The sequence below is a fragment of the Tetrao urogallus genome (assembly GCF_951394365.1).
Source record: "Tetrao urogallus genome assembly, chromosome: 16".
NCBI lineage: Eukaryota > Metazoa > Chordata > Aves > Galliformes > Phasianidae > Tetrao > Tetrao urogallus.
In genome coordinates, this window is record NC_136829.1 from 7,413,459 (window position 1) to 7,440,863 (window position 27,405).

A 27,405-nucleotide genomic window follows, 5' to 3' on the forward strand; every position below is an offset into this window, starting at 1 on the left:
CTGTATTACTACTTCCACTTAGCTATCTTGTAGTTGTGCAGCAAAGTGCTCAAGGTTCTTCCCCACATCCTCAGCTGTCCATCCATCACAAGCATCCTAACCTTCTTTCTGCTCCGCTCTGGTAAGAGACATAAAATCGTGACGACTTCAGAGCCACACACGATCACTGTCAGCTGACCATTGTCACTCTAGTCTGCTGATGGGCAAATCTAGCAAGTCGTTTGGAGACTGCATGTGCTATAGTGCGCCGCTTCTGTTAGAACTTCAGATACTCTTCACAGAAGGTAGCTTAGCCCAGGGAGGCCATTTTCCCTGTGCTGATCTTTACCCAAAGAAAAAAAGAAACAGTCCTCCAGCACACAATTGCTGTCATTTTAGTCTGCTTTGAATGACTTTGGATTTTCCAAGCCACAGACTAAAAGACATTGTGCTTTTGTGAATACTTCATCATGATGCTTTATATTTGTATCTTCGTTGAATTTGGTTGCATTTGCTCAATGTTTTTAGAAGTGAATGAGTAAAGACTGGAGGATGGATAGTAAAATTTCATACTTCTATTTCAATAGAAGTCCTTACTAAAAATAACATTATTTTTTGCAATTTGTGTGCAGTGTTAAAAAAAAAAAAAAACAACTTGGGCTGTAAAGTGTACTTTTAAAAACCCCGTACAGTTAAGAGAAAATATTTAAAACACAGATTAGATCAGTGAAGAACTCTGCATCTCATGAGGTCCATCTAGTGGGGACGGCAATGATTGCAGGCTTAAAAAAAACGGTCAAAAATTAGAAGTTTTGCGCTGTAATTACATAGATGGAATGAATAGACCACATTATTTTCTACTTCAATTCTTCCCTGGCAGAACACAGACTCATATGTTTAAAGTTTAATTTATAAGAAGTATTTTTCATTTAAAACTATATATTCACAATAAGCTAGTTCCACTCCGTGGCGTAAGAGCACTCACTCTCCATTCTACTCTCAGTGCATGTGGGATGGAAATGTCTCACAGCCATTTCTGACCTAAGAAGTTGCTTTATAAAGAGGGTATTTTTAATAAACATTTTCATGTAAGGTCATAGATGAATTTAAGCTGGAAAGAACCTTTCTGAAGGTCACTGAGTCAAATCCCTTGCTCAAGGCGAGTAAGGCTAGCTTTCCAAATTGCTGAGTTCAAGCTACTCTATATGACTATGGACTTTCCTTAGAAATAGAGACCGTACTGTATTAGTTACCACAGGTAATTTAGAAATCAGTAAGATTTCCCATTTTCTTTGAGGAACTGCCAAAGAGTTTTCTACTTTAACTTTTAGCTTAACACCGAATTTTGAATCGTGTCATTTTTCTCTCTGGAAATGAAGTAAAAACAAGACAAACACTACATTTTTCATGAAATATTTAATATAAATATTTGCAATATAGTTCAACCATAAAATTTTACAGTCATTTTCTGTTAGAAACTCTTACTGAAGTACAATGCCACAAATGAATAGGATTAAATCAGCACATGAGACTGGATCTTCAAATAATTTCTTACTGTATTCTGGATCAGAAAAAAGATGAAAAGTGATATTCTGTACACAACAACCCAAGAGATAGATTTGAAGTGAAATTTGAAGTGATTTCTCTAAAAGTTCAGTTAAATAACCTATGAAAAATGTTAATAAAGACTTCCTCAGAAACAGCATTAGCTAAAAATAAAAAAATTATATGCATTGTATTTTAGTAGATTCAGTAAAATCCCAATTTTTTCTAATAATGGGATAAGTCTTATGGAGAAGTTGGAGTAAAAAGACTTCAACTTTATTAAGGAAAATATGCTTTCATTACAGTAGTTTCCTTAAGTAAAAAAAAGTCAAATTTTGTATTGAAAATGAGTGTTTATATTGAGCTTGAATTTCAGGAAGGTACATGGAAGTACTACTTCAGAATTTTCCATCTTCTGCTAGAAATAATGTCTGCAATCCTCTGCGAACATTAATCAGTTCCTCTTCTTGCTGTGCAGAAAGCATTACAGTTACCACTTACTTTGAATAAAACCTTTTCTTTTTCTTCCACATTGTAATTCTTGTGTATAGTATCCTGCTTATAAAGTATCTGAAATATGATACTTTTCCATGTTAACATTCAAAATACTAGGAGTCAGAAATCAAATAGCATATCCATACTGGCTACTTTTATCACTCACTTAAAATGCTTAAAATATTTAATACCAGTAATACTTAGATTCTCTTTTTTTTTTTTTCTCCTTTTTTTTTCCCCCCCTGATAGGACAATAAATTGCTAAAAACTGTAAAATCTAATGTTCAAACAACTATACTTACATTATCATAAGCAAATAAAAAGGAAAACAAGACAACTTCATTTACCATTTCTTTAAGAAATTTCTCTTGGAGTCCTTTCATGTCTTCTTTCATCAGATGCACCTATAAAAAGGTATTTATACCAAATGCATTGTCTCTGCTTGCAATTGATAACACATTTTCAGTACGACAATTACATCCCTAACTGGCTTAAAACTGTAAAACAAAAGGATGTACATCCATCTACTTGCTTAAGGAGAGAGACTGTTTGCATCTACGTTGATCTTTCTTGAATGAGTAACCATGGTGAACAGTCACAGAATGCAGCAATCATCTTGCAGTGATTTTACAGATAATTGTAGGCACCTCCTAATGGGTGGAATCTAGCTCTTAAGCACAGAATATTGTTGCATTACAAGTATTTGATGACAGAGGACAAGCTATGAAAATACCTACATGGCATTAATGCACTTCTATAAGGAATAAGGAATTTATTTGGAAAAAAAAATGAATAATGGTATCTGTTAGCATAATTAAAGAAATAGAATTGATTAAAACCAGAAAAAGAACTGAAAGCTTGTACTACCTCTGAAGTAAAAATACTTTCTTCATAGTCAACACTATGGTGGATGTTCTTTTCAAAGGATGTTTTAAGGATCTGCAGCCTAAAGAAGTATAAGTCAATTAAAATAGATCTGTTATATGTGACCATTTCACAAATATCATGAGTCCATCTCATTATTTGTAGTCTAATTGCACTTAAATGTGTGAATAAGTCTTAACATCATTATTGCTATTGGAGAACAGTCATGTTTTAATCTCTTTTTCTCATCTCGCCTGTTATCCTTATTTTATGGAAGAGAGCAATTGCATAAAAAACAGAAGTTAGCTTACTTTTCTTGAATTTACATCAGAAAAGGAATTTTGAAACATCACCAATAAAGCCTACTCACCTCTGTTGCTCATTCTTCATGAACGTACTGAAAGTATGCTTATTTTTTTTCCAAAAAGTCTGGAAAGAAAGATATTAACAGATGACAGACAACAGTAACTGGTATTTTCTAAACTAGGAATGACTACAATCTAATTTGAATACTATAAACTACAATTATAGGCTCAGCACAGAATGTGAAGTAGGTAAACAGTCACCTTTGAGGCTTTAAAGCAAACAAACATAAGTTTGGTTGGCAGAACATTTTTTTTTAATTTCACACTACACCATGCAGCAGGCAACTGACCTGTCTCAGAACACACAGCCTGAAATGCAGGCCAACTGAAATAAGGCTCATGAAATGGCATTAACAGCCCATTAGAAGTAGCATGAGTTGTTTGTTCCAGGAAGAAAACCTAATAGTGACAGAAATTCTAACAGCGTAGCATAATCAAATCCTGACATTTCAAATTCATTATTTGAAACGTGACTCATCTACAAGGAAGACAAAGAGTTTTTTTAAAAATCAGAATTAATGATGTAAAGTGAAAGATCTTATAAGTAATCCATAGATTTCACAAGAACTTGTTTTTTATGTGATAAAGTAATTAAAAACAAACCAGTAATTCTTTCTCCATGTTATTCAGGGACTGAGAATCTTTCTCAAAATTCTCAATTTCCTGAAGAATAACAATATGAAATCTGTCCAGCTGCTTGAGCCTATTAAAAAAAAAAAAAAAAGAAAAGAAAAAAAAGAGAAAAGATTAGAAGGCATTCATTGATTTTTAATTGTTTTAAGATAATTATTTCTTTACAGACCTGCATTCAAGAAGCTGTTGATTCAACGTTGTCAAATGCTGGTTGGCAGCTCTTAATGACTGCTTTGCAAAATGCTCCATTTTCCGTGAACGGCTCTGTAGAGGTATTTTAACATTACTTGCAGATCATTTTCACTTGAAGAAAAAAGCAATAGTATCAAATAAAATAATAGGTTTTTCTCTCCCTTTTTTTTTCCTCCATTTTTTTTATTTTTAAGTTTTTTTTTTAAGATAGAATTAGAAATACACTACTTGAAAAACAGAATTCCTGAGGATAGAGAAAGCACACATGGAATAACAACTGCAATCTTGCAGCTGTCTTAGGTGAACAGATGCATTGTTTTGGCTTGTGTTTTTTTTCCCTTTAACAAATTCCTAAAAGCTCTACAATGCTTTGATTTTTTAATTTCTTTTTTAAGCAAATTTTATAATGTAAGACAAAACTACAATTCATATGGACATTCAACCACATACATAACTAACACTGTACATAAAATATCTTGCCTCAATTTTCTTAGTGTATTCTTTTTGGAGCTTCTGACATATATCGATAGTTGAACAACCAGGTTCCCAGATGTCCACATCCAAAGCAGCTGGATCACTTACAGATACAGAGGACAAATTTTCATACTCTGTAGTGTTGAAAAAAAAAGATCATCATACTTCAGAGTGAAGTATCCTTTTTAATAACAACGGGGCTGTTATTAAAAACAGATTAATTTTCCCAAGTAGACAGCTGACCCAGTTCTATTTTCATATCAATTTCTGTCTGTTAAAAAGGAGAGCTTCTAAATATTTTGCATATTTTTTTGAAACTTAATAGATATTACCATTTTGAAACTTTTATGGGTATTAACTTCTTGGTTTGAAACTAAGTTACACTATTGTCAAACTTCTCCACAACTATAATCAACTTTTATTTCATAATTAACCTCTGTAAGTAACAGCTTCATCTGTTTTAAATAATTTCCTAGGCTGTAACTTTGTTCTTCTGCTTCTTCTCTTTTCCTCCTCTTTGCTTGTTTCTACTTCATCAGAACGGCTTTCTGTATCTCGCTGATACTTTCGTTTGAGAAATACATGTGAAGTTGGCCCTTAAATAAATGTGAAAAAATGTTTCATTTTAGAATTATTTGGAACAATGGGATCAGAAGATGAAAAGTTTGTTGGCCCTCTGGCTCAAAATACAATTAACCCATTAAACAAAAAAAGAGCACTGCATTTATACAGGGCATGTTCAGATGATAATGACCACTTCATGTTCATGAACCAAATTTCAGTGGAATACAGAACTTTTTTACTCATGCAAGACTTCTCTCTTATTAAAGAGATTCACTATCAACTCTATATTCCAGATAATACTATTATTGCTCCTCCTCCCCCCCACTGCCCCCCTCCCCCCCCCCCCCCATGCACACAGTATCAGTGAGAATGCTTCTTGATCTACTACTTTCTGAAGAGAACAAGCTCTCTTTACAGTAACTGCATTTTGGAGCCCAAGTTCCAGTTTTTGGAGGGTACTTAAAGCAGAGAAAATAGGAAAAAAAAAAAAATTGAATGATACTGAAAAACTATAAAGAGAAACATGGCACAACTATTTGAATCTTCTGTGGTGAATAAATGCTTTTCTTAACCAATACAGTCACACAGAAAGCCACAGTCTTTTGCCTTAAATTGAGTGTTTGTACCTGACTCATGTGCAGGGGCATAAGGTTCTTGACTCCAAGACTGTACTTCACTTCCAGTGGACACAGATACTGGAGATAATTCCTAAAAGAAATAAACAATCGTAGGAAAAAGACAAATAAGCAGTAAGAACTAATGGCTACTTGCAATGGTACACAAACATTATTTCCCAACTGAGTCAAAAGCACTTTATTCACCAGGAAAAAAAAGAATATGAGAAATGGGTTGAAGGTGTAGATTTCTGTTTAATTTGCCAACGCTACAACAGTTGTTACATTAAGTAATACATTACTGTACTGAACTTTCCTACCCTACCTCAAGAATTTCTCCATTCAAGTGTCACAATTGTGGAATCTATGAAAGATATTTTATCATTCACACTGAAGCTCAAGATGAAGAAAAAATTCATATATTTTTAAGATATTTGTATAATTAGCCTTGTTGGGATACAATTCTTTCTTTATAGATCTCCTTACATTATTTCAAGTATTTAAAAATTGAGTAGTATTGTTGAGGGATGAGTGTTTTTCAAGGAAGTCACAAGCAAGCATTATATCTGGTGCTTAACATTAAGTAAGAAAAATACACTTGATGAGATCTCAGGGAAATGTAAAGTATATAAAACACGTGAAAAGCAGCAGCTTTTTCCTAAGGAGCACTGAATCTAGTAACATACCTCTCCTTTCTTTTTCATGACAGGTTTAGTAATGTCTTGTTGTTTTCCTTCAATAGAAATTTTGTCTGAAAAGCCACGTGTAAAACTTAAATTTTCATCAGCATCACATGTTTCAGATACAGATCCCTCTGCGTTTTTTCCACAGTATGCTTTATGTGGGGTTACTGAAGTTAAGTTGAGCTACACATTAACAAATAAAAAAAAAACATTATTGAAATGAGATCTCCAAAAGCATTAAGACATGTAGCAGCTGAATGGAATAACTTCAGTTAAAATAACTGTAAAGTACCTTTAACATTCTTACCAAAGATGAAGCAGTTAGAACTGGTGAAAAACTTTTCTTTCCAAGTGTTAACTTTGTAACAGTCATTTCAGGAGACAGGTTTAGATGCGTATGTTGAGTATTTTTCTTTTGTAGACAGAGATTACTTGGAGAGATTCCTTTCTCAAAGTCTACTGTTTCGTTTTTTTCTGGTGTTGACTTCTGAAGACCAGGTGACCCCTCACTAGAAGTATGGTCCTGAGTAACACATCCCTCTGATGTTCTCTCAGCACCTAGAGAACAATTTCTTAACTTTCAGCATGAATGAAAGAAAAAAAAAAACACAACAACCCAGCATGCTAAAGCCCCATACTGCTGACTGTCCTTAATCTAGGTGTTTACCAGTCACAGATGGGGGAAATTTTACTCCACTTATTGGTATAATTCTTGCCACACAATGCTTTTTGCATCCCCCACATTATTTTAGCTGTTTAGCAGATTAATTCTAACAGCCTACTTTCACTTACACAACTATAAAATGTTGGTATCAAACAAGTGTAAAAATCTATAAGAGAGTTAATGACATTAACACATTTCCTTAAATTAAGTAGTATACACACTGATTTAGGAGATCTCATGTTAAAGCCATGAAATAAATGTAAAATTGTAGTACTGTGTCAATCTTCATTTTAACTACCAACACTTGCTGTGGTATTTCTATAAACTAAAATCAAAATGCATACATCTCATTGTCTCTAGAGATGCAGGACTCTCAGGTGAAGACATTTCAATTTCCTCTTGTTCTGTAGAGTTCTTTGATTTAATAAATGCTTTATTTACACAGTTTGCTGCTGTCTTTGGCTCCACCAAATTCTGGAGATCCTTCTGATGATTACCATCTTTGTTTTTCTCATTCACACCTTTCTATTAAAATAATGAGTCAATATAAACATTACTTGTAAACATACAAATAGGTAAAGAGAGAATTATTTTTATGCACAGTTGAACAAACAAAAGATCCAAAAAGGAATATAATTAAGAAGGACATCAGCTGCTCTACTGTCAATACGCACGGAATTAGCATAATTCAGAAGCCAAATTTCTATTCTTACAAAGTTCTGAACCATTACAGACAAATCCCGATGCTTCAGAATTCAACCAACCAAGTCAACAGGCTTTTCCATGTATATTGAAATGTGATGTTAAATGAATGAATTGGTTTTATTTAGCACTCATCACCACTTAATTAAACTCTATTTAGATTCTCAACAAATGTATGGACATAACCCCCCTCTATCAATTCAGTATTTTCTATTGCATGCAGAATTGTCGTAGCATTGTCGGAATCACATCATCTCAACAACAACTCTCAGGCTTACTAAAATCTCTCATTTAAAGCATGCACATTTTCAAAAAAAGTTTTTCGTGTTGTTAAATAAAGGATACAGCAGCACTTCACAGCTGAATACATTTCATACACAGAAGCTGACATGCTACTGTGACTATTTTGAATGTATTTCCTTAGCAGCTAACTACTCATAATTTAAAAATGACACAACTTGTTCGTATTGGAAACTTAAGATTCAGGAGCATAAAACAAAAAGTAAACCAGACTCTAGTTTGAAAAACAGGGCACAAGTAGATTTTTTACACTGCAACTGCATACCTGTCCTTTTGATTTTTCCCTCTTATAGGTACATGCTGAAAATTCACTTCCTGACTCTGAACTGGAAGGATCTTTGTAATTTTTTGGCTGCACTGCTCTTTGAGGTCGTTTTGGTCTGGTGGTTTGTTCCATCATGTCATCAGTTACTGAACTTTGTTTTTTACATTCACTTAGCTTTGGAAAAATAAGCACATCTTCAATTCATATCAAAATAATAAATATGGAAGAGTAAACAGCAGGTAAGCTACTTTAATTACTTGAAATCCATTATTTCAAATTAACTTTAACAGGAAGTTCTGGGGAAGCTTGCTACTAAAAAAAGGACAGTTGTACATCTATTCAGTGCTCATTAATTAAATACTCAAAGAGCTGATTTGATTTACATGGACATCACCACTGGTACATACAAACAGCAGTATTTTCATGTCCACAATTTAAACTGAATGCACGTGAACAGTTTTAAGCTACTACCATTAAGGAGATTTAAATAATTATAGTACAGTCTGACAGACCAAAAAGTGGTTTGAAGGGGACAGAGTAACATTTGTTTATGTTTGTTTCTTTCAAAGCTGTGGTTTACAAGTATTTACAAAGAACTTACACTAACATACACGTAATTTATTATACCCAAAGTTTTAATAGGCTCACAACACCTTCCAATTATTATTCCTCATTAATGTGAAGCATTTTTCTCTTTAGTTTCAGTACATTGCCTATATTCAATTAAAGAGGCTATAATCTCAGAGCCACTGATGTGCAATTAAGCATATTAGCCACATGAAAACCCTCAGCAAAAAGCTAATGGCACATTCAGTGGAGTAGATTATTATTAAACAGTAAATAGATATAATCAATAGTTCAGTAAAAAAACTTACAAAAGTATTGATGTACAGTAATATTTCTAACTCACAGCTTGTATCATGCCTGAAATACTTACTAAATACTACCTAAAAAAACTATAGCACCTGAAAGCAGCTAACTTTATTTAGAAAGTGACCTTGCAGTAGATGTGCAGAAATGCACGTATTTACAAAAAAATATGTAAAAAGCAGTTTCTGGAATGAATATGTATTTCAAGTCAGTTTGCAAAATTTACATTTACCTTTTTCTCTTTTGCTGTTTTGCCTTTGGGCGTATCCATCCAGCAAGGGAGTTCAGAGAACTTCTCTGATGTTACAGTAAATAAAAATGGAAAATCAGCATCATCATTAAATTCTCAACATTTAGAGAGTTTCAACTGTTAAATCACTGAACAATTTTGTCACTACAAAGATGGTCCAGTAAACAACCTTCAGTGCACTTATTAAAAAGATAGGGTTGTTTTTTCTTGAGAAAAACCTTGAGTCCTATTCTCCAATAATTTTACATATTAAAATGCAGACTTTCTGGAAATTAACCTTTCTAAATGGTTAGGAGATCAGATTCAAGAAGTCTTTGTGCTTGGAAACGGAACAACTAAAACCTACTATATGTAAAAATAAAAGCTGCTACAAGCTCTACTCTAATGGACAAATTTTATTGCAGCATATTTAAGAAATTAAGAAGGATTCTTACTTTTGCCTTCTCTTTTTGACTTCCCTAAGTTTTTATTTCTACTGTAATCAATTATCTGTGGCTTAGATGGTGCTTTGGATTTTTGTAGCCAGCTGATGTCTGTCTTGCTGTCATCTCCTCTGTATTCTGTGTCTGTGTCACTGAAAAAATGCTTTTTGCTTTGATTGTATCTAGTCTGTAAAAAAAAAATTGTTCTGTGTTGTTCATTTACTTTTATAATTTATCTTTCACTTTCATCACTGGTATTTAAATACAGAAAGACAAGGTAAGATGATTCACAAAAAATCTGAACCTTACTTTTCTTCCTGATTTCATTTCAGAGCTAGTTTTACTTTCACCTGGGTTCCTTGATTAAAAAAAGAAAAAACACCCTTAAGCAACACATCAACATTTAAAATACCAAATTTTTCAGCTTTCCATCTGAAGTATGGCTTAAGGTTTCAAATGGCTGTACCAAGCTTTCATTTGAAACTCATTTTAGAAAGACCTGTTTGCTGTAAGCCCTGAAGCATGCATGTATTTGCTAAAGACCAGTAACAGCACACCTAGCAATATGTCCCTTTGCAAGCTAGACGTTAACAAAAAGCTACCCAATTTCAGGAGGTTAAAATCCCTTCAGTATTATTCCACAAAGAGAATTTTGAAGAGCATTTCCTTCATGAAACACAGTCTTTATTTTTACAAGTTATATAGAAGTTTTCCAAAGAAAAACCATAAAACAGCCTAGGAGACGACAGCAACTATGTTTACTGCATGAAAAGAAGCAGTACAGATATACACGTTCCCTGGATTGTCATAATGCAATGGTAGGGAATGTAGACAGTACTGTACTTGCTTATAATCAAAGGACAAAAATACAAAATGACATCCATACTCTTTTTTGTTTGGATCTGTATGAGTGTTTGCTTCCTTAGCACAGCAGTCTTGGATCTAGAAAAATGCAAATAAATGAGAAACAAATTAAAATTTTTCTTCATTATTCTTTTTAAACAAAATGAAACAGGCCACCAGATAACACACTTAAGGGCTTTTTAGCTCAGTTTTTACACTCAGCAATCAAATTCCAACTTAATTTCCATCTTGGAAATTATTTAAAATCAGATAATTGAAACCAACTGGAACTGATTGAAGCTTTCATGTCTTCAAACAATTCATTAGTTTCCAACCACTTTTTTCCACTACTGTCACCTATTCAGCAGGCTCTGCTTAACAACAAAGGCAAAACATTGTCTTTCATTTGCTTTTACCTTTTCTTTTTACTCAGCAGCTGGGCAAAGCCAGCTTTACAAGCTAGGAAATTGAAAAGAAGGCAATACTGTTTTTAGGATAACAGATATGTAACACTCCCAACGAACTGTTTCATTCTTAGTTCAAGAAAACCCTTTAAGCTTTAAGTGGCCAGAACTGTAAGACAGCATATACCATCACACATCTGAAAGTGATGGAGGTGTATGAACATAAAAACCAGGATATGGCAAAGCTATTTTCTCTCACTCCTTTCAGTGATGCTAATTTGAGTTTTAACTGGTGATGATACTTTCAGTAGACGTAACTTTAATTTGATGAAGCTACTTTCCATTCTATTAATTACATAAGCATTTCAGTGATATTCTTACTCCGACTTTTATTGTAGGCTCATTAAACACACTGACGTTGAAGTTGTACACATCATACCTGTCAAACAGATGCAGAAATCAGTTTTGTGAGTGAATAAATGATTATTTTTCAAAGTTCAATAAGGGTATCTGGAAATTTTGTTTGAAAATGTGATAACTACTTACACGCTATGATCAGCAGCCGTATCCAGACAAGTAGTAGTTTTCAGATTTCTATTCTGAATATTTTCCTAGACATAAATCACAAGTTACTCATCTACCAAATTTGGACCATACAAACTGCCTCCTCAAAAAAAAGTTTTCAGCATGAATTTAAGGAAAAAAAACTCAAGAAGATTCTCAGATTTGCACTAGATTAGCAATAATAGAATATGCCAAAACTGGAAAAAAGCTAGTAAAAGCTAAATCCTTTAAGAACTTATTCTATAAGGATGCTAAGAAAGCCTTGTGTTGTTTTCCCACCATACATTAGGACTAGTTTTTGTATCCTGGCTTTATTTCATCTGAGTATTCTATAGTTTCATTCAGTCCAGCTTGGCTGTTATAATAATTTAATTCTTAAAATTTAGCATTGTCACATTCAAAGGAGTCCATATTAATCATAAGTAAACAGATTCAATTATAGAATACATAAGCAGAAATTAATTTGGGTTTCTCTGGCTAACTGCCCTCATAAAAATATTATTCCAGATAACATAAACCTGTACATAAAGTATGTCAACTAGAAACAATCAGTGCATAATTAACATTCATCAACATTTTTGAACTTTTGGTTCACATCTACCAGCTGTCCTCATATCTGCACACATATCCAGTAAGAAAAGAGTCAAAGAGAAGCAGAAGCTTAAGTTACCTTATTGACACTGAAACAGGATTTATTTGGACACGATCTAAAAAAAAAAAAAAAACACAAAACAAAACAACAACAACAAAAAAAAAAACCAAAAAAAAAACCCAACCAAACAAAAGCCACCAAAAACCCAACAGTATGTTTTATTAAATGGTAGCTAGAATATCTACATTAAAGTAGTGCTTATATAAATAAGAGCCTCACACAATACAACAAATTTAAAGGTATTCAAGCATTTAAATACAAAAACAAGTGGCTAAAAAGAAATTAGGTCCCACTCATTTCATTTGTGCTGTAGAAAAATTCCAGATCAGGTAGCAACACTACAGGGTCTGCACATCTAGCAGGCAGTTATTTCAGGAGATGACAACTAGGATCTTCATAACACTGAACCCTGAATAGACACCCACCAAATATCCCAGCTAAATTTTCTCCAGAGAAAAGTTCTGTGAACAAATGAGTGAAAGAACACTGAATGAAATCTCTAGCAATTTCAATTATTTCAATTACTGCAGCTAATTCCCTTCTTACTCTTCAGTACAAGGTGGTTTATCAGAAGTGAACAAGCCATATAAAAGCCAGATGTGCAATAACTGTAGATAGTGGAGTAGATTGCAGGTGTAGTGCTGTGCAGAAAAAACATAAGTAAATTGTTTATTTCATACCTGTTGAAAACCAAAGAGTCTCTTGTTTTGCTCTTCCCATCTTTATATCTGTCACTGATTTTACTAATTAGTGATTTTGTTGCATCTGTGATTTCTTTAGATTTTATTTTCTGAAATAATAGAGTTTAATACTCAACTTTGACACCATTCAGCAAAAAGAAAAGGCTGAAACAGCTACTAGTTCCTAACAATCACCTAAACCTAATTAAACAGTCTTCTAGATGTACTAAATCACATTCCTTTGAAAATCATTTTCCTTATGTGAGTCTGGCAGATATCTTGTTTTGAATGTTTTAACATAGTGTAACATTTAGAAGTAATGGATGAGATGTGTATGAGCAGTACAAGCCAGTCCATATTTAAGAACTATTAATAAAAAGCACAATTAAAAAAAATATACAGACTAAAGTGATCTTTAACAGGTCAAGCTGAAAAAGTAAACTGTTTGCCTGACATTTAATTCACTCTGTAATAGTTGAAAAAAATCAATGTAAAAATAAGTTTGTGAGTAAATGAAAGTATAATAAATTTGGAAATACTGGCAGTGCAACAATTTGCCCAATTACAAGTTGAAAAAATGAAGGAAAGAAGCTCTCACCATTTTTGACTTTTCATGACCTGCAGTCTCCTTTCTCAAGAGAACATCAGCTTCCTCTTCAGTATTGTTGTGTTTTGTAAAATCAGAATGCAAAGATGTTTCTGGCACTTTATCAGAAAGACATGTTTTAAATGTTTCAGTAGTAGTTGAAATAGTTTTCCATTCTGTATTTAACTGCTTCTGTTCCAAGTTATTAATGCACTTTGACTCACCACTCAGTACTTTGCAGTTTTCTTCCCTTGTGATTTCAGTTCCATTTCTTTGTTGCTTTCTTTTATTTATTTGTTTATCTGGAGAAGCACTTCCAAAAACCGAACAAAAAGTTTTATGTTTCATAGCTCTTTCACTAAGAATAGGAGCTAAGTCAGAAAGAAAGCACAACTACAGGTTAAAATCTCATCTGAAACACCATTTTTGAGCTAACACTTAAGAAAATATGAACACAACCTGTGTGAGATGATTGTTCCAATGACAGATTTAGCTTTTGTCTGTCACCAGTTGCTATATTCTTCTCAGGGGCAGAACACATTCTTTTTCTCCTTGTTCTTTTTTTATCAGAAGAACTTTTCAAATGACCAGGCAGTCTAATAAAAATGATACCATTGTGTTATCAGTTAATTGCAGGAAGTGAGGCTGAACTACAATAACACGCATCACAGCATAGGGAAACAGAGCTAGCTTATAGATTATCAATGCATTTTACACTGGTGTGTAAACCTGCTACTATTGTTCAATTAATCTATGCTTTGTAAAATGACAGAACTTCACAAATTATATATACAAAAAGGCAGTTGCAAAGAGGTTGTTTTGGTATCCTATGGCCACCACTAAAACTGAACAAGACAACAATGTGGTGCCCCTACAGAGTTACAATTAGAATGTGTTTACTACTTCTTATGGCACAGCTCACTGTATGCAAACCCATGTCATTTTTACTTTACTATCTGTTGTAATCTGAAAGAATTATTCTCCTTATTAACACTGAACATTAAACTACCACTCTGATCTTGCTAATGACCACTATTTTCAAAATAATCAGACTTCAATTATAAAGTTAAAAACAACAGATGAACCTTTTCATGAACTGAAAACCTTTTCATTGCACTGAGTCACAAACCAGCAGTGACTTGGTATTCTTTTTCAGTACTTACAGTTGTTTGTTGCTTCTCCCTGTTCGCTGGGAATCAGGAACGATATCTAATGCCTCGTCTAAATGAGATATTAATTTGTTACCAATCATTATTACAAAAGGAATGTACAAGATTTAAAAAAATAAAATAAGGACAAATAACTCTCTTAAAATGACTTGCCTAAAGTTTGTTTTTCAGTGGTTCCATTTTCTGCTTCTGGTAAAAATTTTAAAACTTCTACTGTAGGGAGTGTGGCCTGAAGAGCAACATGCAAAATAAAACAGTTACATAACATTACAAAAAAAAGGTGTCTCAAATTTATCATTTCTTGAATAAAATATTGAATCATTACTTCTTTTCATTGAAGTACTGGTTCCAATACCTTTTCTGGTAGTTCTGCCTCTTCTCTGATTTTTGATTTCCTGGTATTCTGCTCTGTTTCACAAAATTCATTATCTGATGTACATCTTTGCCCATTCTAGAAAGTACAATAAATAACAGTGACCATTACAATCCATAAAAGCAAAACAAATTTTAGTACTAAGTAACGCTCAAAGTATTCTAAATGATACATTCAATACAATGAAGTCTTTTTCTGAAGCATGGCTATATAAAATGCCTCAGAATCCTGTAATCAGGAATTTGACCTGAATCTGACCCAAGAACCACTCTGTTTTCTGTAAGATATTCACTGATTGCAGAACGCTAGCTCTTCCAAGCACAAATTAGGAACAAAGTAGAACACATGCTATTCTAAGTAAAAGACTTAGCTAAAGACGACATACATACTTCAGTAAGCTCCTGATATAAATTTTTAGTTCTGGTTCCCTTTACTGCATTACTGTTAGACCTTTCAACAGAGCTCATCATTTCCAAAGGTAACTTGCATCGTCCTTTAGAAGGAGTGGCTGAAAGCAAACGAGAGATGTGTTATAATTCTAGACCAATATGAAGAGCATTGCCCATGATCTCTTTTATTCCATAAACTTTAAAAGAGTGACTAGCATTTACATAAACTCAGTATGCATCTTTAATAATTCTACTGACTTCAATTAAGTCACACAGAGGTTAATGAGCCAATATACAGTGGATGTCTGGAAGAAAGCAATGTTTTACATCTGTGCTCCGGAAGAAAATATTTAGTCATGCATGAAGATATTTTACAGTAAAACACATTTTACTGGAATAGATAATGTAGTAAGTTCCAAATTAAAAAAAAGTACAGAATTTATCTCTGTCTTAGAATCATAGAATCACCAAGGTTGGAAAAGACCTAAAAGCTCATCCAGTCCAACCGTTCACTTATTACCAATAGCTCCCACTAAACCATGTCTCTCAACACAACATCCAGTCTTTCCTTGAACACCCCCAGGCTCGGTGACTCCACCACCTCCCTGGGCATCCATTCCAGTGCCTGACCACCCTTTCTGAAAAGTAATACTTCCTAATGTCCAGTTTGAAACTCCACTGCCGTAGCTTGAAACCATTCCCTCTGGTCCCGTTCCACCCTAATTTGAAAATCCTTTAATTTCTAGCCTGTTACTCTTTAATTGCATGACAAAGGGATATACACAGGTATATTGATCATTTGAGACCATTAAAACAGAAAATTAATCACGTGCTTGGCCACTAGTTTCATCTGCAGCCTCTACTGGACTTGTAAGTCACTTCCTTTTAGAAAGTGCTAAGTGTATTACAGTAGCGCTGTTAGGAAGAAACAATGACTCCTATTTGTTACAAAGAAAAGTATCCTCCTTATATATATTTTTTAATAAGAAACAGCTTTTGAAGTAAGCATCTGAAGCACTAGACCTGCAATTCAAACCTGCCCTTGATTCCACCTTATTCACTAGAAACATCATCAACTCCCAAAGAAACAGTTTCTACAAAACCATCACAATGAATATCACAGGCTTGCAAATTGTTTTGTCTAAAACATCCCAGTAAAATGCAAGTGGTGGATAGGCATACGGGAAAAACTTGATTTCCCACTTCAACTGCCATAAAAGCACTGCCAAGAATTCTTTAAACCAGTGGTGAATGGCAGTCACGAGGAAAGCAAGAAAAAACCTCCCATATTTTAGTTCTACCCTATTGTTTACTACTTCACCTCACAAGATGACTTAGCTTGCCCCATCACAAACAACTTACTGTCAGTGTAATTACAAGAAATGGGTAGCTTTCAGCTGTTTGGAATGCTATTCTGTCTGCATCATGTCTATGGAACAGTATAGCAGGTGGCCTACTTTAAAAATTTCAAGCTTAAAGTATCTGCTGGAGAGATTTTATGAAGCCCACATTACTCCTTTCCAGCCCTGCAATGGATCACAGTTCATTCCTGTACCATATTATTCACAATTAGCGACTTCAAAGACTACAGCTTATTTCTACCCTGAAAGTACCTGCAAACTTACATGTACTAAGAAATACCAGTGGACTCCGTGTGGAAAATCTTGCAGTTGCAGGAATAAGCACTGATGCTTCAGACACTTTCCTTTTACAAGACGTGGTGATCTTGAGGCAAGGAAAAACACTTGATCATTATATACAGTCTTAAGGGTGACAACGTAAGATTCTAGAAACCTATTTCCAAGAGACTTTTAACACTTTGTTATTGAAACACCAGCTGCTCTTGCTGTACTCGTCAATGTAACAACTGATTTTCATGCAATTCTCACCATGAGAAAGTTTACCATAACACTTGGATTATTTAACTCTGGATTTTAACTGAGAGCAGCATTATTATTTTTCTAATTTAACTCAACAAAGCAAGGCCAAATTCCATCCTTTGTTAACAATCAAAAGAACTAAGATTACTTTCAGGAGTTTCCACAGGAACAGGTTTACTGAAAACAACTCCCAGCAACACATGCACTGCATAACTACTGCATGGTGAGGAAACGACAGCATTACTTCATCTTTTTCTCCTATCCCTGTGATATCTGCAGTTAGCTCTGGTAGAACCACAATGCATTTACCATTTCACGACTGTAGAGTGATTGTGTGGCAAAAGGCTTCACAATTCTGCTCCTCCCAGTTTAAACAGAGAATAAGCAATGAATAGCAGCAGTCCCAACAGATTGTGGTTTGGTTAATGAAGGTACAGGATACATCCTGACAGCCACACCTCAGCTTTTTTGTAAATCTTGTTCTCTGTGAATACCAAGCCTATAAGGAGTTGTCTCTAATTAACAGCTATTATTATAGCTAATAATTAATAAGTTTCCAGAACTTCTGCATATCATAGGGTATCTAAACATGCTTTAAAATCATTTCTATCTAATTAGAATTCTATCAGAACAATGGTCTTTTAAAGTATGCAAACATTACTTTTCTGTTATGTATTTTGAAACAGTATAAATAAATTCTGGCAAACTTTTTCAAAGAAGGTTTTACACAGCTTACTGCAAGATCATAGGAACTCCAACTTACCTTGCAGGAATCATCTTTGCATTTATCTTGGTTGTTTTTATTCAAAGACCTCTGAATTCCAGGAAGTTGCTGTGCTTTGGACTTACTGAATTTGGCATCTTCAGATTTTTCTTCCAAACATGGTGACAACTGACTTTCTGGCACCAGAACCTATACGTGCATGTGTGTGAAGATGCATACATACAGAAATGAATAAAATTCTAAATATACACATATACAAATATACATAAATCAACATACTGAAACATGTTATATTTGTACATACAAACGCACACGCATTCAGACGAACTTCTTTACATTCAGTAGCCAATTAGTATAGAAACTGTAAGTTGTACAGCTATCTTTGTTCACTGGCATTTAAAACATCCTTGTTTTTACAGTCAGTCACCATTAGTTAGATAATCATACTAACCATTATAAAAAGCAAGAAAACAGTGATTTCAGCATACCTGTGATCCACTTTCATCAAAGATGATATGCACTGTTGTTTTAGCAACTGACATAGACTGCTTCTTACCGAATTCCTATAAAGGGAGAAACTGTCTAAGAAAACACTTTGCTCATTTATTTTTAAACAAGAAACAAAAAAGAAAATGCTTAAGTCAGAGATCAGAAGTGCCTGAAATTACACAGGTTAGAGGGGAAAATACAGTCTGCAAGCTCACAGCTTTTCCAGTCCTACTGAGTTTCTCAACTAGGAAGAGCGCAGGGCAAAGTAGTTTGCACCAAGCAGTAAAGAAATAAGATGTCTGGCAAACAGTTTTTGACTGAGTCAATTCCTGAAGGGCTAAGCATACTGCAAACTGAACTGAATGAGACATTTTGGTAGACTGCTGTCTGTTTCCCATGTTACTGCAAAGTCATAAGTATTATTTACATGATTTTGCATATAAGAAAAAAAGAAAGGTGATCCCACTGCAGCCTGTCTGGTTTTGTAACAATTATTTTTAAATTTATTACATAACTTCACTGAAAATAACACGTTACCAAAGAATCAACATTCTTACTAACACTGTGACTAAAGAAACTCCCTAAGTAGAAATCAATACAATAATCAGTCATAATAACATGGCAATAACACATCATTTCAAACTGACTCAAAAACATATGAAAGGTGTTTGCATCTTACCTTACATTTATTTAACCCATAAATCTTTCTGGCTACATCTTCGATTTCCAAGATAGAATCAAAGTATAAAAAAAATTTCTCTCCTTCTTGATTTCCCACATTCATTGGGCTTTTTAGATCTATTGTTAATAATTTCTTTGAATCTTTCTCTGGACAAAAACAAAATTGCAGAATGTTTTTCATTACATTTAAGTAGCCACTTTAAGCAGTAAACAGTTGATAACTGTGTGCATCAATTCAGCTATTGAAATGCACCTTTTATTTAATTAATTCTACTTATTCTACTTTATTACTGAAGTAATTTAAGATTCAATCATGTAAAAATATTTATATATTAACCCGTAGCATTTTCTCTGAAGGTTACCTATCATAGCTGCAGACCAATTATAGGTTTTTACAAAACTAATCTAAGATATTTGAACGGAAGATTATTAAAGTCACCATCTGATGTTTTATTTTGCATTGAAATAAGATATTACTTTAAAATTATTTAAATTGCACCTGCGTGCTTAAACTACTAACATGAGTGCAGTGCAATTTGATAAAAACAAATGCACCTACACTGTTTTGGATGTGAACTTTGCTTTGATCAGTTTGAAAATCTCCACTAGGGCATAACAAAACATCAGATTCATTACTGCCAATACCTTCAAGGTTGTATAGGTCTACCTCTTCCTCTGGTATGATGACTGTTTCCCATTGCTGATCCTCATGTGAAAAATACACAATTTTGAAAAGATAAATATAATATTAGAGATAAATTAAGGACACTAATTAGAAAGCATTCCAGTGAAAACAAGTTTTCAGTTGTCAACAGCCTTTATTACAATGAAACTGAAAACGCCCCTGAAGAGCTTTGGTAAAAATACTCATCTAAAAAGTTGAGTTACCTACAAATCCTACAACTTCCATGTGATTCTATGATTCCAATTTTGTAAACAGTTTCTTGTTCATAGGTGCAATTATATACTGAATTGTTCACAAACAGCATTAAAAAGTCATTACTTTGAAATTCTTTGATCTACATGCATGAAAAAAGAATAGCAACACCAATTTCTACCAGCAATATTTACCTATTTCTGCACCAAATCTATTTTTTTTGTCTCCACATTGTAGATGCATATATAACATACTTGATATACTTGAGAAAGCACACATCTACTTCTTCAGAAGGATCAATATGACAGACAAAACTTAGCTTACTGCATTATCTGCTGCCACGTAGAAAGATACACTTCTACTGCCAACATTGAAATCAATCCAAAATTCTTCAAGATTTTCATCCAACGGGAGCTGTAGCTGAAATGAAAAATGAAGACAGAAGAGCAAGAGCTGAGAATGAGAGTTTATACCAGCTATTAGGCTTTGTGTCACAGGTTGACAAATTTCAAATACTGTATATGCCTGACAAATAATTTTATTTAAACCCTGCTTTCTGAACTAAAAGGCAAAGAAATACCTCACCTGCACAAATAAAAATCTGTGGATATACGATTTAGCCTGCAATTTACCTCATATTTATCAAGAGCTGCTGATAAACACGGATATGTAAAAACCCTGTAAGAAAAGGATATTTTGTCAAAGACTGAAACACTGTAAATTTGGCATATCTGAGCACAGCAACTGTATTGTTTTCAGCACAAAATTTATGTGCTTTACAGACTTTGGAATTGCAGGACTGAAAGGAACAGTCACTTCCTGGCACTTCTTCCCCAAAGGAGATAATGTGAATCCCCAACGAGCAAAGAGTGATCTCAGATCTCCTTTCTGCGTTCATATTTACTGATATTGTAGAAATGGTCTTATAATAGGTATTCAAAACTGAACATGGAGCTGCTATAGGGATAGTAGACAATATCTTCTACGCCATCGTGACATAAAATATACAGAAGATGCGATCATATAGATAGGAAAAAGAGTCTGTACTTTCTCCTTTTTAAATGTTCTATTTCTCTAACAGATATCTTCATTGATCATTAGCTCAGCACAAACATCCCAAATCAAAGGAATATATACATCAATAGATTGCTAACTATTATTAGATGATACATTTAATGAATTAACAAATTAACAAAGCATGGATTTTTTATTGCTTAAGAATCTTTTCAAATGAATGCCCTTTACTTAAAGAACAGTTTCTTCAATTTGTTACATTTTTTTTTTCCAAGTATAGGAATTACATAAAATTAGCATTTGATAGAGAAGATAATATCTATGGTAACATGCCAAAAGACAGCGCTTCTTTATTATTTAATGTTTTAAAAGAACTGAATTCTGCACACTTCCTTGCCTTTGCACCACAGTAAGACTAGTCTTATTTGCTTGTATTGCTTTGTTGAGTTCACCAAATGCAGTTTCTGTGCCAAAAACATACTAGCTTTAAAAACAAAAACATTTTACCTTCTTTTATCTCCAAGCATGCCATTCACCTGGTTAAGAAATTTTCTGCAATCCTATTAAAACAGAAAGATTTCCATGTAGAAAGTAAAAAATGAAAATCTATCACGATGGAAATATTCTTAATATGACTTACTGTTTCAAACTCTGAATCTTTAATTCCTTTAAATGCATTGGACACAAACTCCATGGAAAACCATTGGCATGCCAGTTCTCTTCTTTGTTTCTCTGGTATCATTCTGCACAAAGCTTCTGTGATGGCTACTTGCAGGTCATAGTCTACAGCACAATACATTTTACAGGAATAGTAGTTTTAAGAATACTACTGATTTTAAAAAATAATAATTATGTAAGAACCTATTACCAGCAGCGTCAAACTTTCCATATTGCATATCTCATTATACCCAAGTATGTAATCCATAAAGGAAATATAGAATTAAGGGAATAAGGATGACTGAACAAAATGATGATGATTCAAAAATGAGACTTCAACTAAACTCTCAAGGAAGGTCAAAGCAATGCTACACATATAAGCAAAGATAGGAAATGTTCAGCTTTTGCTTGAATCAGAGAGAAACCAAAGTGACCCTTGGCAAAAATTAATAAATATTAAATGTGGTAAACAGTTCACTGTCCTCAGAGACTTACTACTTTCTGATCTTCTGCTGTTTTAAAATTCACTTGCAAGAGAAGAGGACCAACAAGTTCACGAGGTTAGTCTGATCCTGCATACATCTGAGACATTCCTGTTTGCAGGCAGAGTACTCTTGCAATATTTTATTCTTCAGAGGACAATTACTGCAATGTTCTGCAGCTTCTAAGGTATTCCCTGGATTTTTAAATGGGACTACATGTAATTTTTAATATCAATGATAAAATGTTTGTTAGCCATGCTCACCTCCAGCATCCAAAATTCTCCTACCCATGTCACTCCTGAAAAAGTAAGCAGCGTTTCATCAAATTATGACAGCAAAACAAAGCACAGAAGAAAAGTTTACTTAATTACAACTTTCCAACATATGAGATGAAAATATGATTCCATCCAATTATTAAGACTCCAGAGGGGCAGGTCTTTCATTTGCAAAGAGCATACATACATCTGAAAGCAATACCGGAGAATCGAACCACCAGGTACACGTCTTTTTTTTCTTTTAATGCTATGAAAAGTTTTCCAAACATGCAAATAGTCTGCCCTTCCAGTGAGGGATTCACCCAGTCCTATAATTGACTATGAATGTAACAAGGATTAAATAAGGGGGAATAGCCGATGAGAATATCTGCCACTGACACTACCACAGGCAACTTAACAGCAAACGCAAAATGCAAAAATGAGTTAGACGTGGACTATCATGCCTTATAAAAAGTCTTAGTAAGAAAATATCTTTACAGATATGCAAATAATTTAATGATTTAAAAAAATATTGAAGATCATTTACATGACAAGCAACATCTCCTCCGTAGAAAATATCTTTTTCCTGGCATCTCGAGGCATGCTGTCAAGCATTAAATTAAGTTTTCTTACTACCTGAGTCAGAAAAAAAGGATTCAAATTAAACATAAAGTAAGTTACTGAAGTTTAAGTTATTCTGCACCTGTATTCAGGATCTAATCAATATATCAAAATAACATGCTTAAATAATTGAAAAACAAGAAAATAATTGTTTGGCCTTAAATGGTATTTATGTTTCTTATTTCCAGGTGTAAATATAGCAGAAAACTTCCAGAGAGAGACTGCCATCTGAAGCTGATTGCTAAGCTAAATTATACCTCAAATTTGCATGCAAACACCCTTGCTTTGGAGATGTAGCCTTTAGAGAAGATTACAGGGGAGGGGAAAAAAAAAGAAAAAAGAAAAAAGCCAAAATCAAACACAATAAAACACAACAAAGAAACATAAAACCCAAAACTCTTTTCTTTAAAGAGAAAGGAAAACCTTGAAAACATCATGTTAGTAAATTAAATAGGAGAAATTTGGAGTATACTGAAGGTACAGACATCTAGAGGCCCCTTCCAAGCCCCACAATTCTGTGATTCTGTGATCTCCTGCAAATATCTAAAGAATTTCTAGCAACTGTAATAGAGCATTTTATCTCCTATGCCTTTATATAGCTTTCTCAACAGCATCATCCTACCACTGTTTTCCAATTTACTGCCCAAAGCAAAACTGAACGGTTAGTAGCACAAATGCCAACCAGCATCCCCAGAGAAATAGTAACTTGTCCTTCAGATGCTACTATACTACACCACAACATTACCTAATTGTGGCATTTGTACACTTATCTTTGCAAAGTATATCTAAATACCAATGAGAAAAATGCTGCTTAAAAAAAAAAAGAAGTGTTTACCTCTTGTTGGACATAAATATTAATTCTTACATCAGTTATGATGGTACATGTTCTCAAAACAAAGTTTTCTAGCATTTCCATTTTACCTAATAACCAGAGGGAAAAAAAAAAAAAGAAAAAAAAACATTAAAAATTAGCAAAAATTCCAGCATTTGGGAAAAGATTTTTATTTGCAGGTGTAAACATAGTGCTAATTCAGAATTAGCACTAAAATTCGAAAACACAGCATGCCTTCTTTTCTATACAGAATTACTGGTATTTAAAAATAAGCATCTTGTAGTCAAAATGCAGTACAGAGTAGTACTTCCATCTACAGAAAATATCATAAAAATCTGTATGATGTTTCTATTCCTGTCTACCACATTCTAACTGTGGAAATCCCTTGTACAAGAAGATCATTAATTTTTAAAATATATTCCAATCAGTTGCACATGTCACTTCTGAGAGCTCTGGGATTGGATTCCCAAAACTGAGGAAAACGGGCCCTTTGAGATTTTGACAGTGACAGCAAAACAGTCTGTACTTTCTACCATTTGTGCTACTTTAGTGAAAGGTAAGAACAGTGTGATATTCACAATAGCCATCCAAAGAGGAGAACAACCATGCTATGTGGAGCTGTGGCAGTTGTTAGGTAACACTGCTCTCTTAATGAAAACCTCTTAGTCGCCATCACTGAGGAGAAGAAACTTTCTTGCTTTTGTTGCCAATATTATCAAGTTACAAAGAAAACTTGTCAATACACAAACCTTAAACAATAAAAGATTACAACTGTCATTCAGGCTTTTTCTCCACATAAAAATGCAATTCACAATCAAGCTGCCTTTCTCACGAGCACAAGAGAAGCGCACAGCACAGCCCTCTTGAGGACAAGTCCTCGATGTTTACTGGGTGCAGAACACAGATCTGTTCATTCACATTAATCACAAAATTTTATACTACCCTTATTATTCACACAGAACTGCTCTCAGAACCACCTTGTGTTCAAATGGTTCCACAAATAGTTGTTTTAACATTGAGAACGTCTGAAGAGCTCTGAAAGAGATTTTAACTATGATATCTAGAACAGAATTCCTTTAAGCCCACCTTCAGGTCTGCTGTCATATACAATCTACAATAAAAAAAAAGAAGGTACTGTAAGTATTACAGCATAAAATTTAGATAACGTACCCAAAGCTGGCAAATAAAAAGCATTTAAGACTTTACAATTATTTCACCCTCAAATCCTTAATGAGGAACACAGCAGACATTTTCTAATGTTAAGTCTAGTATCCTCAAATATTTTAGTAAATGTATTCAAATTGCTTCCTATAACTTTTTTATGTATACATTTTTTATTAAAAACTCCCAGATCTTATAAACTGTGGGCCCTTGGACAAGGGATTAGCATACAACTAACTTGGGTAATAAAAATCAAAACAGAGACGTGATATTTTTGTTCACTGAATTTTTTTTTTTTAAATGATGCTAACAAGCATGAATGCAGACAAACTGTCCGAAGAGACTTATAATCTGTCTCAGAAATCATTGTAACATTAGCATTAGAGGGATACTAAATAGAAAAATGCTTGAAAGCCTTTTTGTTGCCAACGTACTAACAACTCTTTTCACAAACAATATATTTAATCATCAACATATTTTTTTTTACCAGTAGTACATTGAAGAAATCTTCAGCCAGACTTGTAACGATTTTGTTCTTTTCATTTCCTCTGAGAATCAAAATTCCTTTTAACTTTTCATACCAATTAACCATGTAAGAGAAAAATAAAAGCAAACTTACATTAAAAGCACAAAAAAGAACAAGACTGTATCATACTTCAGAAAAACTACACTGACTATACAAAGATTAAAACAACAGCAAAAACATTACCAGCTTCCTGAGCACATTTCAGTGCAAACCTGGTTGCATAAGCTAAAACACTTTAATCAGAGTAATGCTTGTTGTGAAATAGTAAGAAATCCTTAACTCAAAAGGCAATCAAAGACTAAACTGAATACTAAGTTGTTCAGTGCTGAAGCATTACTCACATATTCTTCACTCATATTTTCCCACATGCTTTATGGTTATACTTATCTTTCCAATAAGGCCACATTTTATCATTGCTGGGAGTCCATTGTCGCCTGCTATGCTGATTTTTTCCCCACACTTCCAAAGAGAAGTTAGTAAAGTTGAAACACTTTTGATTTCTTGTTTGTCAAGTTCCTGAAATCAACATTGTAACACCGGCTTCAGTTCATACTTCCAGAAAATCTTACATTTAATTAAGCACGTCTCTGTATTCTCAAGAACTGAGAGTCTTAAATTTTATTTCAGTTTTCCAAATCAACTGCTGGTACAAATGAAAAAAGCATTTTTCAGACGAGCACGAATTATTCTGATGTAACAATGAGATCACCTGACACAGAAGCTTGTCTAACTTGCTGACGAACTGTTTGCTGCATTTGTAAGAGATATTTTCACAATCTTCTCTTTCCAGGTATTGTTCTAATAATTCAAAATTTTTTTTCCTTGTAACTTCATCAATTAGCTTTTCAAACTGCTAGAATAAAAGAAGCACACAGTGATACATTTCTGTCTTAAGACTGACTCTGATTTTATAATGCTTAATCTTTATTTTTATGTTGTCATCTGTTAGATTCTCAGCAAATATACTGAATCACAAAACCATTAAACATAAAAAGGTTCTGAGGTACAGAACACCATATCTAATGCATTAATCACACAAATACTTACCCACCTTCTAACAGTTTGCCAGTTTTCCTTAACTGGATGCTTTTTTCTTTCCTTGTATCACCAGTAAGCACTTACATAAGTACTTACTGTGTTCTTACCCTCTCCTTGGCACTTAATACTGCATTTTTAAATTACATATTACTGACTTTAAAAGCTACCAACATATGTATAACTTCCTTTATTATTATGCCTCTCTATTCTTTCTAAAACTAGATTAAAGGTAGGTTTAAACATTTCAGTCTTGAGTACCATCCCAACCACATTAAGTATATCAAATGCATATTAATTATTTGTATCAATAACACCTTTCTGTTCTCAGTTTCTAACCAGCTGCTTAGAAGTAACATATAGCAATGGAAAATTTCTTCTGAACACATTGTTTGCTGTTGTACAAATTGTACTTCTAGTTAAAACACCAGTAGAGGCCCTTAAAGTTATTAATTAAAACAATCCACACCATATTCCAGTCCATAGGCACATACCTGCATCTCCTTCCTGGCTGCCATTTTGGCAATTGATGAGCTACATGAGAAGGGAACAATTATTACTTGAGTGAAACACAGTTCACTGATACAAACTTCCAATAGATTTTGCAAACATTGTGTAATTAATTAGTTAT

At 33.7% G+C, this 27,405-nt stretch overlaps 1 protein-coding gene across 1 annotated transcript; it reads right to left on the reverse strand.

Annotated features, from left to right (window-relative positions):
- Window positions 1-1,922: 1,922 nt before the first annotated feature.
- On the reverse strand, window positions 1,923-27,292 carry SYCP2 (synaptonemal complex protein 2; the record flags this gene model as incomplete). The annotated part of the gene is made up of 45 exons (XM_079543573.1): window positions 1,923-1,994; window positions 2,367-2,423; window positions 2,887-2,965; window positions 3,254-3,312; window positions 3,852-3,951; window positions 4,051-4,145; window positions 4,554-4,681; window positions 4,982-5,143; window positions 5,738-5,819; window positions 6,412-6,591; window positions 6,716-6,966; window positions 7,417-7,597; window positions 8,340-8,513; window positions 9,442-9,506; window positions 9,894-10,068; window positions 10,191-10,239; window positions 10,768-10,823; window positions 11,510-11,567; window positions 11,675-11,739; window positions 12,363-12,399; window positions 13,025-13,134; window positions 13,623-13,729; window positions 13,835-13,981; window positions 14,067-14,206; window positions 14,774-14,831; window positions 14,933-15,008; window positions 15,135-15,230; window positions 15,542-15,660; window positions 17,167-17,266; window positions 18,185-18,334; window positions 18,634-18,708; window positions 19,314-19,462; window positions 19,961-20,021; window positions 20,517-20,612; window positions 20,825-20,870; window positions 21,714-21,766; window positions 21,847-21,989; window positions 22,609-22,643; window positions 23,147-23,235; window positions 24,056-24,141; window positions 25,139-25,163; window positions 25,701-25,801; window positions 26,123-26,255; window positions 26,449-26,592; window positions 27,269-27,292. 45 exons carry the CDS (start codon window positions 27,290-27,292, stop codon window positions 1,923-1,925), a joined length of 4,488 nt encoding a protein of 1,495 aa, XP_079399699.1.
- Window positions 27,293-27,405: the final 113 nt, after the last annotated feature.